General features: G+C 42.1%; 1 protein-coding gene across 1 annotated transcript; it reads left to right on the forward strand.

Moving 5' to 3' along the window:
* On the forward strand, window positions 2,190–11,204 carry LOC107620537. Its single transcript, XM_016322684.1, has 4 exons — window positions 2,190–2,328; window positions 8,939–9,116; window positions 9,890–10,015; window positions 10,802–11,204. Exons 1-4 carry the CDS (start codon window positions 2,190–2,192, stop codon window positions 11,202–11,204), a joined length of 846 nt encoding a protein of 281 aa, XP_016178170.1.

The following is a 12,506-nucleotide window of genomic DNA, read 5'->3' on the forward strand; positions in this document are numbered from 1 at the left end:
AGATGGCTCAGAAGCAGTGTCAGGCTCGGAGGGGATGTCGCTGCCATATCGGATCATCAACTTTAGGTGCTCATAGCATCGCTTGTTGCGACGCTCCATACGATCCAAGTGTGCGAAGAGTCACTGCATAAGATGATAGATAGGCTCTGAGGTAGGTGGAGGTGCTGTAGTGGTGGCTGGTGCAGCAGTGAATGCAGAAGGGGCAGCTGAAGATGTGGCTGCCTCACCTGAGGCAATGAGAAAAAGAGGTCTATACCCTCAAGCCTGAAACTTCCTGCTGTGAGGAATGATCTTCTTGCAGTCTGCAGCAGTTGGCTTCTCATCAGCAAGCTCCCAACGCACGTCAGCTCGGCGGCCTAGCTGGGTGATCAGATAAGGAAAAGGGAGAGTGCCTCTGACATGGATCCTGGCCATATAATACCTGATGAAACGTGGAAGATACAGGTCCTTACCCTCCATCACACACCAGATGAGGGTGATCATAGCAGCGGGCACCTCTGTCTCATGAGTGCTCGGCATCACGTAGTTACTCAGGATCTGCTGCCAAAGTCGAGCCTCATCATTCAAATATATCAGCTTGATTCCCTTAGGCATCAAGATTCTTTCCCATGACCCATGGGGCAGTAGGATCAAGGGCTATTCTCTGCTTGACTGCGTCCCAGTCAAATCTCATGTATCTCATATCCTCTTCAGCCTTTTGGTAACCGTCAGGCTGATCTGACTTAGGCTGAAGCTGGAGGATATCCTCAATAGCTTCCTCAGTGACTAAAATTTGTTTCCCTCTGAGGTGCACTGCATCCAGGGAAGTCTTGAAATAGTTACAGTAAAATTCTCTGACCCAGGATGCATTGACCTCTGTCAAGTTCTTTTCCAAGAAGAACCAGCCTCTTTGTTTCATCTGTTCGGAAGTGTACTGGGTGAGTTCTTCTGGAATTTTAAGAGTTCTTTCCAGGTAGAGGTTCCTGGAAGTGGCAAACACTGGATACTTTAGCTCACAGTATCTGTTTGCAAATTTAACTTGATCTGTGGCAGTGAGGAGCTGGTCGGCCTTTTCCTGCGGGGTAAAGTTCTTTTCCCACCAGGAATCGTCGTGAAGGATATCCAGGATAGAGGTAGAAGATTCTCCTCTTTTCCGTTTTTCTGTAGTTGCCTTACATTTTCCCTTACTTTTGGGATCAGACATCCTGAAAAGCAGAAGTAGCAGGATATAATTGAAGAACTAAAGCAGGAAAACAAGTAGGCAAGTAGGGTTTTGTTAATGTAAGCATAAAGGCAAAAGAGCAATAAAAGCAGGTAATGAGTTAAATATATGTATATTTTGGATTGTATGCGAGTTAAAAGTCTGAGAGTAAAAATCACAATCCAAAATATAATAGAAGTGGAATTCAATTTAATTAGGAAAAAATAGCAATCATGCCTTGAGTTAGAAAGTTAAAGTAGTTAGCTAAAAACCAAAAAGAGAAGTTAGAAAGCTAAACTGGTTAGGAGTTAAAAAGGAAGTTAAAGTGAGTGGCATGAGAATGGTTTTCCTAGTTACCAAGAAATTCACAAACTTGAAGAACAATCAACTCATATTCAAGCAAGGATTGCAGTTTATTGATGATAATTCCTATAGATAAAGTAAGTGTAAAATGAGAATGAAATCATCAATAAGTAATTTATTACTCAGGGAACCAAAAAGAATAAGAATGCTAGCCCGTGCATTCATGAATTGGTTTGGTTGTAGCCAAGTAATGCAAAATACTGAATTTCCAAACCAATACATGAATGGGGGTAGATTAAACCATAAATTTGCAGAAAATTGGGCAGCATTCCAGCTAAAATTGGATGTTCCCGGGTAGTAAACAGCAGGAAAAATCAGTTCATATGAAATTAAATAGTGCTGAAAAGATTAACAAATAGCAAGGACATTAAAGAACAGTTTAATAGCAACATCAAATATGAAGAACAACATATGAACAGCACATCATCACAGCAAATTCAGAATTGCGAATCAGATAAAAACAGGTAGCAGGAACGGTGCAATTATCAGGCCTAAATCTACTAACCACATCCTAGCTGCCTAACCACCTAAAATTCACTACAACATGCATCTCTAACTATCCTAATTCGAACAAGAATTGAAAAACTAACTAACTAATCGAAAAGAAGAATCGCAGTTTGGCAGAACCTGGTGTGTAAAGGAACAAATGTATGGAACAGAGAGACGGTGGAAGTGTAGTGGTGGTGTTAATGATGCAGCGGCGATGGGTGGCGGCGCGGCGGCGGTCCGAGGTGGAGGCAGGGGCGGTTTGGTGGTTGTGGGTGGATATGGGTTAAGGGGAAGAGGTGAGAGAAGGGGGGTGAGGGTTGAGGTGGTTGGGGGGTGTGGTGGTTGGCTGGAGGTCAGGCGGGGTGGCGCGGTGGTGGTTGCTCGGTGATAGGGTGGTGGCAGTGGGGTCGAGGTCGTGGAGGAGGAGGGGAGAGAGGAAGAGAGAGCAGAGAAGAAGAGGGGGTTTCGATGAGGGTGGTGCGGTGGTCGGGATGGCGGCACAGTGGCGGAGCTGGATGGCCAGGGGTGATGGTAGTTTGGGGATTGGAGAAGAGAGGTTGCAGAGGGGGTGGGGGATTTTGGGTGACACGGAATCGGTAGGGTTTCGCCTGGGTTGGGGTTAGGGATTTTGAATCCACGCGAACGCGTGGAGCACTGATGAGCGGATAATTTATACGCTTTTTGACATGTTTTTAGTATGTTTTTAGTAGGATCTAGTTACTTTTAGGGATGTTTTCATTAGTTTTTATGTTAAATTCACATTTCTAGAATTTACTATGAGTTTGTGTGTTTTTCTGTGATTTCAGGTATTTTCTGGCTGAAATTGAGGGACTTGAGCAAAAATCAGATTCAGAGGTTGAAAAAGGACTGCTGATGCTGTTGGATTCTAACCTCCCTGCACTCAAAGTGGATTTTCTGGAGCTACAGAACTCGAAATGGCGCGCTTCCAATTTTGTTGGAAAGTAGACATCCAGGGCTTTCCAGCAATATATAATAGTCCATACTTTGGCCAAGAATAGATGACGTAAATTGGCGTTCAACGCCAGCTTTCTACCCAAATCTGGCGTCCAGCGCCAGAAAAGGAGCCAAAACCAGAGTTGAACGCCCAAACTGGCACAAAAGCTGGCGTTCAACTCCAAGAAAGACCTCTACACGTGCAACACTCAAGCTCAGCCCAAACACACACCAAGTGGGCCCAGGAAGTGGATTTATGCATCAATTACTTACTCATGTAAACCCTAGTAGCTAGTTTATTATAAATAGGGCCTTTTACTATTGTATTAGGTATCTTTTGATCAGTTGTATCCTGGATCCCAGATTGTATTTTGATCCTGTGATCACGTTTTGGGGGCTGGCCATCTCGGCCATGCCTGGACCTTTCACTTATGTATTTTTAACGGTAGAGTTTCTACACTCCATAGATTAAGGTGTGGAGCTCTGCTGTTCCTCAAAGATTAATGCAAAGTACTACTGTTTTCTATTCAATTCATCTTATTTCGCTTCTAAGATATCCATTCGCACCCAAGAACGTGATGAAGGTGATGATTATGTGTGACGCTCATCATCCTTCTCCCTTATGAACGCGTGCCTGACAAACACTTCTGTTCTACATGAATTAAGCTAGAATGAATATCTCTTAGATCTCCTAACCAGAATCTTCGTGGCGTAAGCTAGAATGATGGCGGCATTCAAGAGAATCCGGAAAGTCTAAACCTTGTTTGTGATATTCCGAGTAGGATTCAATGATTGAATGACTGTGACGAGCTTCAAACTCGCGAATGCTGGGCATTAGTGACAGACGCAAAAGGATAGTAAATCCCAGGCACCAAGTTTTTGGCGCCGTTGCCGGGGATTGTTCGTGTTTGGACAACTGACGATTCATCTTGTTGCTCAGATTAGGTAACTTTCTTTTCGTTTTCTTTTCAAAAATTTTTCAAAAATATTTCAAAATTTTCTCATCTGTTTTCGAAAAAAATTAAAAATGTTTTCAAAAAATTTTTTAAGAATGAATTCTAGTGTTTCATGAAGCATGTTGAAATAAATTGTGTCTATGATGTTCATCTTGACATTCATGGTGTTCTTGGTGTTCATCTTGACATTCATAGCATTATTGCATGCATTTATTGTTTTGATCTAAAAATTTCATGCATTGCATCTTTTTAGTGTTTTTCTCTCTTGCATCATAAAAATTCAAAAATCAAAAAAATATCTTTCCCTTTTTCTCTCATCAAATTCGAAAATTTGGGTTGACTTTTTCAAAATTTTTAAAATCAAGTTGTTTCTTATGAGTCAAATCAAATTTTCAAATTTGAAAATCTTATCTTTTTCAAAATCTTTTTCAAAAATCAGATCTTTTTCAAAATGATTAGTTATTTTCGAAAATTCCAAAAATATTTTTCAAAAATCTTTTTCTTATTTTTAAATCAAATTTTCGAAAATAACATAATCAATTAATGTTTTGATTCAAAAATTTGAAGTTTGTTACTTGCTTGTTAAGAAAGATTCAAACTTTAAATTCTAGAATCATATCTTGTGATTCTTGTGAATCAAGTCATTAATTGAGATTTTAAAAATCAAATCTTTTTCAAAATTAGTTTCTAAAATATCTTCTTATCTTATCTCTTTCAAAAATATCTTTTCAAAATATCTTTTCTAACTTCCTAACTTCTTATCTTTTCAAAATTTGTTTCAACTAACTAACTAACTTTTTGTTTGTTTCTTAACTTTTTCAAAACCACCTAACTAACTCTCTTTCTCTCATTTTTCGAAAATATCCTCCCCCTTTTTCAAAATTTCTTTTTAATTTATTAATTAATTTAATTTTTAAATCTTAATTTTCGAAAAATTACTAACATTTTTCAAAAACTATTTTCAAAAATCTCTAACTCTTTTTCAAAAATATTTTTTCGAAAATTCTCTCTCTCCCATCTTATTCTATTTATTCATTCATATCCTAACATCTCATCTCACATCTCTTCCATCCTCACAGTTGTGTTTCTTCCATTAGATTACATTCTTTGTCTCCCCCTCTTCTTCCACTCACACAGGGATCCCTATACTGTGGTATAAAGGATCTCTATTATTATTATTATTATTTTTATGTGCCTTCTTCTTTGTCATATGAGCAGGAGCAAGGATAAGAACATTCTTGTGGAAGCAGATACAGAACCTGAAAGGACTCTGAAGAGAAAATTAAGAGAAGCTAAATTACAACAATCCAGAGAAAACCTTTCAGAAAATTTCAAACAGGAAGAGGAGATGGCAGCCGAAAATAATAATAATGTAAGGAAGATGCTTGGTGACTTTACTGCACCTAATTCCAATTTACATGGAAGAAACATCTCCATTTCTGCCATTGCAGCAAACAACTTTGAGCTGAAACCTCAATTAGTTAAAAGGATCACTGAAATCCCTCCTAGTACTCTCCCAAGCAATACAGAAGAGAATCCAAAAGGAGAGTGCAAGGCCATTGGCATAAGCACCATGGCCGAACCTGTGAGGAGAGGAGAGGACGTGAATCCCAAGGGGGAAGACCTCCTGGGACGTCCAGTGATCAATAAGGAGCTTCCCTCTGAGGAACCAAAGGACTCTGAGGCTCATCTAGAGACCATAGAGATTCCATTAATGCAACACGTGCCTGGCGATTTGAGAGGGTTTCTGAACCCATTTTTGGCGCCAAATTGCTAAGGGAAAGGAATAAAAGTATGAAGGATTAAGGGGAAGGCATCATCATCACTTTTTGACTAATTATCACCCCCAACCACTAATCACTTTGGATTAGTGATTGGTTTAGAAGCTATACTTGCAACGAGAATTCATTTGTGAAATTCTAAACCGTCAAAAATCCGTTCGTCAAAATGGCGCCGTTGCCGGGGAACTTGCAATGGTGTTATGTTATTGGTTATTGTACATATGTGAATAGTGTGAATATGTTTGCTTTTGTTAGCTCTTGCTAGTTTTAGGATTTAATTTTCTTGCTTCTTATTTGATTTTGTTTTCATTTTCTTCTTGCTATCATGAATTCTCACTTTGGCTATGAGTGTGACTACAACTATGTTGTAGGTGATAGGAGCTACAATGAAGATGTGTGTCAAGGATGGGATAACCAAAGGTGGGAGGAGCCATATGCTTATGATCAATCCTCTTGGCAACAACCTCCACCAAGGCACTATGAAGAAGAGCCATTCTATGATGCATACCAATCCCATGGTTATGGTGAATCACCTTGTGACTTCCAAGCACCGCCACCATATGCCTATGACTCTCACCCTCAACATGAACCTCAACCATTCTCACAAGCCTTCCCATACCAAGCACTTTCCTATGATCCCTACCCCTCACATAACCAACCACCCCTATCATATTCTTATGACCATTATGAGCAAGAGCCCTTAGAACCACCACCCTATCAAGATCACTACCAAGAACCACCTCAATACACGCAATCTCCACAACCTTACCAAAAAGAACCACCTTCCTATTATGCACTCTCTCTCCAAAACAACGAACCTTCCTACCCACCACAAGCCCCAATAGACGACTCTCTCACTTTGTTGCTTCAAGGACAAGAGGCCATGAAACGGGATATACTTGAGTTCGTGACCAATTTGACCAAGGTGGTGCACACTTTAGCCCACCAATGCTTGAATACTCAAGGTACTTCTGTGACCACATGTGAAAAGTCAAAAGAAGAGCAAAGTACGAAGGTGAAATTGGAAAATTCGGTGGAAAAGGAGGAGACAAATTTTTTATTGAAATAATTGGAGAAGCCTATGATCATTGAAGAAAGGGGAGAAGTGGATGAAGATTTAGGAGATGTTGAAAGTCGAAGGGAATATAGCCTCATGGAGCACTCTTCCAAGGAGCTTGATATTGAAGTTGAAGAAGGCGCGCAATCTCCAAGACATATCATCGTTGGAGACTTGGAAGAGGCTTATCAAGAGATGGATTCAATCATGGATGAATTTCTCTCTACAATGGAATCCTCTCCCATTGGACATGGAGTTGAAAGTATAAAAGAGTGTGCACAACCTCCCATACCCTTGGTGAGCAATGAGAAAGAGAGCTACCAAGAGGAAAACGTTGGCATGGTGTATATCAAAATTGAAGAATATGAAGATGTTGATCAAGAGATGACCTCGTTCATCAATGAATTTCTATCCAAAATTGAATCGCCTCTCATTAAACAAGATGAAGTTCTTGAAGATAACACCAAGCCACGTAACAAAGAGGATGAGGTTGAAAGTGAAGAGAATTGTGAAGAGGTGGAAACAACTAAAGAGGAGCACAATAAAGTAGACCTTGCATGGTCCAAGTGCGGGAAAACCTCTCTCCCCAAATTACCATCCAATACAACATTTAAGTGGGTCAAATCTCTATCCCTGAGCTTTAATCTCTCACTTGAACATGGTTTGCTTGAAAATGATGGTCAACTTAGAACTCTCTGTGGAATTAAAAGTAAAAATGAGTTGTATAGTGGCTGGAAAATAGGTGTTAAGCTTATCAAGGTCAAGGCCTCAAGGTATAGGGATGATGTTGGGACAAGGACTACTTTATACGGATTTAGGAGGAAGCATTGGTGGAGTAAAGAGAATTCTATGTGTCAATCACCTTTATGTCAACCGCTCATCCGACAAAACCATGAAACTCAACTAACGGATGGGTGTGAAGACAAGATATGGGATCCCGGTTCGCTATGTGAAGACCAACTATGGGGACTCATATCTTGGGTGGAACTGTGCCCGAGCTTGATGAATATGGTTGGAAATTCTGTCAACCAATTGAGAAGCAAGGATCCTTGGAGATTCAAGGATGCACGAGCCACACTCCCGAGAGTTGGGCCTCTCTTGGGCAAACATTGTGCCTTGAGCCCAACCTGACCCACGCGGACGCGCACTACGTGCGGGCGCGCCGACTATTAGAACATGGAAGTTCGCGCGGACGCGCACCTGCCGCGTCCGCGCTGATTTGCTGCTACAAATGATTGAGCCAAACCCCAGAGAGTTAAGCCATTTCTGGGCTAGCTTTAGGCCCCAGGCCCAACCCGATCTGCGCGAGCGCATGCATTGCGCCAGCGCGCCATTTCACAATTTGTCAAATGTACGCGGACGCGCATTTACCGCGCGCGCGTCCTTGCGTGTTGCCACCAATCTAGGCCACGAACCCGAGAGTCGGGCGTGCCTCAAGCCCATTCTAAGCCTCAGACGCAATCTCATGTACGCGTGCGCGTACCGTACGCGCACGCGCCCCTGCCTAATATGCCACCCCACGTTAGCGCGCACTGCACGCTCACGCATGAATCTCCCTTTCCCCCAATGCACGCGGACGCGTACATATCGCGTGCGCGCAGGTCTGGTGCGCGACTCCCAGGCCAGTCTCCAGAGAGTTAGGCCTAAGTTAGGCCAACTCTAAGCCCCTAGCCCAACTCCATGCACGCGTGCGCGCACGGTACGCGCACGCGTCCTTTCCTATTTTGTTCATCCCCGCTTAAGCGCGTTGTACGCGCACGCGTCGGGTCCACGTTCTCTCAATGGACGCGGACGCGCAAGGTGCGCGTGCGCGCCGATTCAAAAATAGGGATAACCCTAGCTCGCGAAGCACACTGCGCAGTCGCGCAACCCTTTCCCCAACCTCCACCTTCTTCTTCTTCTTCTCTCCCCCAACTGCCGTCGCAGCAGCAGCGCCGGCCGCCGCCGCACGACCTACCTCCGTCACCATCCTTGGTCATCAATTCCCTTCCCCTCTCACCACCACCCATTCTCTCTCTCTCCCTCTCACTCATCTCACCCGTCTCACCGTAATCAACCCATCACCGCCGATACCGCCCATCACCGCCGGCGACAATCACCGGCAACCCCTCTCTCTTTCTCCATCAACACTTTCCTCTTCACTCTCTCCATTTCTCAGCTCCCCTGCTCTACCTACACTCTGCCCTCTACCCCGCCAACCATCTACCACTCACCGCCGTAACCGCCACCAACCGCGGTGGCGCTCTGCCAGTTTCTGTCTCTGCTACACCTGCCTTATCGTCGTCCCCCTTTCCATTTTCAGTTTTTCCCGGCTCCCAGGTTCCTGCTCCATTTCTGTTACTTCTTTTTTCTATTTTCCTTTTCATTTGTTCATTTATGTTAGTTCCTGGAATTGCATGTTAGTTAGCTAAATTCAAATTTTGTATGTTAGGTTAGATAGATATAATTGCTGTTAGGTAGCTAGGGCTGGATAGAGGATTCTAGGCCTGATAATTGCTCCGTATGTGCATATCTGCTGCTTGCTCCCTTGGGTACGGTGTGTTGGTTTTGGGTTGATATTCCATGCAACATGTGTTGCCAGATAATATCTGTTTGCTGCTGTGCGTGATTGATGTTATTTTTTTGTGCTAATTGTGCTATTTTGCTATCCGGGAACGTCCAATTTTAAGCCGGAATGCTGCCCGATTTTCAAAGAAATTAGTTTCATTTTGATCTTTATTTCAGTTTTGGGCAAATTTCTGTTTCCTTTTTGACTTCCCGGATTTGCACAATCATTGTGAACATGAACCGCAACTTCTCGTTCAATTGAGCCTATATATCATCATATCGCTAATCCACTTTTCTAACTTACTAATTTCTTTAACCGTTTTACTTCCACTCACTTTTAACCCTCTTTAACAATTCTTTCAAAAATATGATGATATTATTGCCTTTTGAATATGAGATGTTGCCTTTAATGAAGATTACAGTCTCGGTTCATTCACTTATGTTTACTTGTTCACTTTTACGTATTCAGTGCAACATCATGATTGCTCTTTGATATTTGTATCCTGAACATGCCTTCTTTGTTACATGCTAAATGTTTTATATACTCTATCATATTTTTCAGGATGTCGGATAAAGGAAAAGCTATAGCCTCTGCTTCCAAAAAAAGGAAGCGCTCCAAGACCCCTACACCCCCACCATCTACTAACTATGCGAGGAATCCGCTGAATGAGGAGGAGAAAGAAAATCAGTTACTCCCGTCCACTAATCCAACCAAATTTCCAAATCTCTACTGCGAGCTACGCCTTTCCCGTTATGCAAAGAAGAATCTGAATATTGAGAAGAAGCTGAATCTTCCCAATGATGTGAGGCATGCCATAAACGCCCGTATTTCTGAGCTGGGCTTGGATTTCGTCGATAGGGACTTGGGACGGATTAACATCTCGTGGGTCAAGGAATTTTACTGCAATTTCTTTCGACCGGGCTTGGATTCAGTATTCTTGAGGGATAGAGAGATTATGATCACTGAGGATGCCTTGAAGGATGCACTGCTTTGCAGAGTTGGTACTCCTGAGACTTGTGCCTACCAGCAGGCAGAGGTAGCTCTCCTCTCCATGACTTTCAACTATGAGGCACTTCGGCGCGTGATTGCTACATCAGATGCTTCTTGGGTAATGGATTCGAGCAACACAAAGCCCAAGGGCATGCTATTTGCACATCTGACTAGGGAGGCTAGGACTTGGCAACAAATATTTGCCCACTATGTCTTCCCTACCACTCACTTTTCAGAGATTCCGATGGATATGCTAGTCTTCATTGGGTGTGTCATGGAGGGGAAGGAAGTATATTTTCCCCGACTGATTAGGCATAGCATGTGGAGGGCTCATATTCGCGGCTTGTTACCATTTCCGACACTGGTTACTAGCTTAGCTGAGCTAGCTGATGTCCCGTGGGAGGACAATGACGTGACACCACCACCTCCAGATGACGACGACAAGGAAGTTACTATTCCCTGGGGTGTGTGGGTGCACGAGAGGCCCCCGACCAGCCGCCGTTCTCGAGCTAGAGCGGCAGTCGAGGCAGCTATACCGTCTCCTTTGACAGCAGCCCCACCCTCTTCAGCACCCGAGCCCACTTACCTACTGGTTCAGCGTCTGTTTCGATTCTTGGAGCGCGAGAGGCTTCATGTCAGACGCCGACTGGATCGGATGGATCAGGCACTCATCTCCCTTGGCGCTGAGTTACCTCCGCTTCCAGACTCTTCGACCTCCGATGAGCAGGATCATCAGGAGGAGGATGCGGATGAGCCACTTCAGCGGGATGCACCTCCAACTGCTCCTAACACTACAGAGATCCCACAGACCCATGAGGAGCCGGTCCCACAGCCACAGTCAGAGCCGGAGCCTATCGTTGTACCTCCCACTGATCCTCCGGTTTAGCATCGAGGACGATGCTTGGTTTTAAGTGTGGGGAGGGCACCGGTAGCATTATTTGGGAACCGGTGAACTTTTCGGCCCAGTTATCTCATTTTGCACATCTTTGTATATATTTTGATGCATTTCTAGTTTGCTTTGGATACTTTTATTGCTTATTTTGGATTTTAGATATTTTGATGCTTTTGGATATTTTTAGATGTTTTGGATGATAGATTCCGTACTTTTAGTTGGATTCTTCTTTATACATTTTGTCTATCTTTGTTTTTAGTTTGTAGTTGTGATTAGAAATCATACTTTGGATTGCAAATATTTAGTCACCCTTTTTGCATAATATGTTGGTTCTAAGTGAAAAAGGAAAGGGTGAACTAAGGGAATTTTTGAATTTTTCAATCACAACAATGCTTGGTCAAATATTGAGATTTTTCAAGAAATTTAAATAATAGGGCATTAACCCAATTGATTGAAGAAAATTTTTGGTGAAACTTGCTTGAATTCATACTTTGTGAAGCATGTAGTGAACCTAGAACACAAGCTTGTGAGACTTGAGCCTATTGATGTGGTTACATTTTATAACCATTTATTTTCCATTCTTGTGTGAAATTGTTCTCTTTCCATGATTGTGATCCTTGATTTGCTTGATTCTATATATCCATTTATTTCTTGTGTTTGTACATTTATATGATTGAGGCCATTATTTCATTAGCCACTTACCCAAATAGCCAACCTTTTACTCTCCATTGTTAGCCAATTTTGAGCCTATGCTTAACCAACTTATTCTTATTTTAGCACATTACAAGCCTAAGGTGGAAAACCAATGAAAAGTCCTTGTTTGGATCTTTGATTGACCTAGGCTAGTGAGAGTGTTTTACTATCCAAAGTTGGTGAGGCTTGGGAACATTGGATGGGATAAAAAGGGGCAGTACACTTTTATGTTTAGGAATTGGGCACATATTCATGTATTGATTAAATGTAGAGACCTTATGCATTGATGTTCTTATATTTAGTTTGAAAAGAAGAAAAAAATATATATATATATATATATATAAAGAAAAGAAAAAATGATGAAAAGAAAAGAAAAATGGAAAAAAAATGATGATGATGAAAAAGAAAAAAAAATAATACAATAAAGAAGGGATAGAATGCCCCAAAGTGAAGCCAATAAAAAGGGGATCAATGCATAAGTATTATGAATCAAATAAGAATGCATGAGTATGTAGGAAAAATTGAAGAATGGGTAGTTAGAATAGCTTGCATTTGTATAGGTCATTAAATAGGTTAGGTGGGAAAGTCTATGCTAATCAAAGA

Source organism: Arachis ipaensis, chromosome B10 (assembly GCF_000816755.2).
Source record: "Arachis ipaensis cultivar K30076 chromosome B10, Araip1.1, whole genome shotgun sequence".
Lineage (NCBI taxonomy): Eukaryota > Viridiplantae > Streptophyta > Magnoliopsida > Fabales > Fabaceae > Arachis > Arachis ipaensis.

Excerpts from the sequence above, each read along its gene's own strand:
- LOC107620537 (XM_016322684.1), top strand. The coding sequence starts at position 2,190 with ATGTATGGAACAGAGAGACGGTGGAAGTGTAGTGGTGGTGTTAATGAT. Across the intron at positions 2,329-8,938 it reads ATATGGGTTAAGGGGAAGAG|CTCCCCTGCTCTACCTACAC; the intron begins GTGAGAGAAGGG and ends TCCATTTCTCAG. Across the intron at positions 10,016-10,801 it reads GAGGAGGAGAAAGAAAATCA|GCCCCCGACCAGCCGCCGTT; the intron begins GTTACTCCCGTC and ends GGTGCACGAGAG.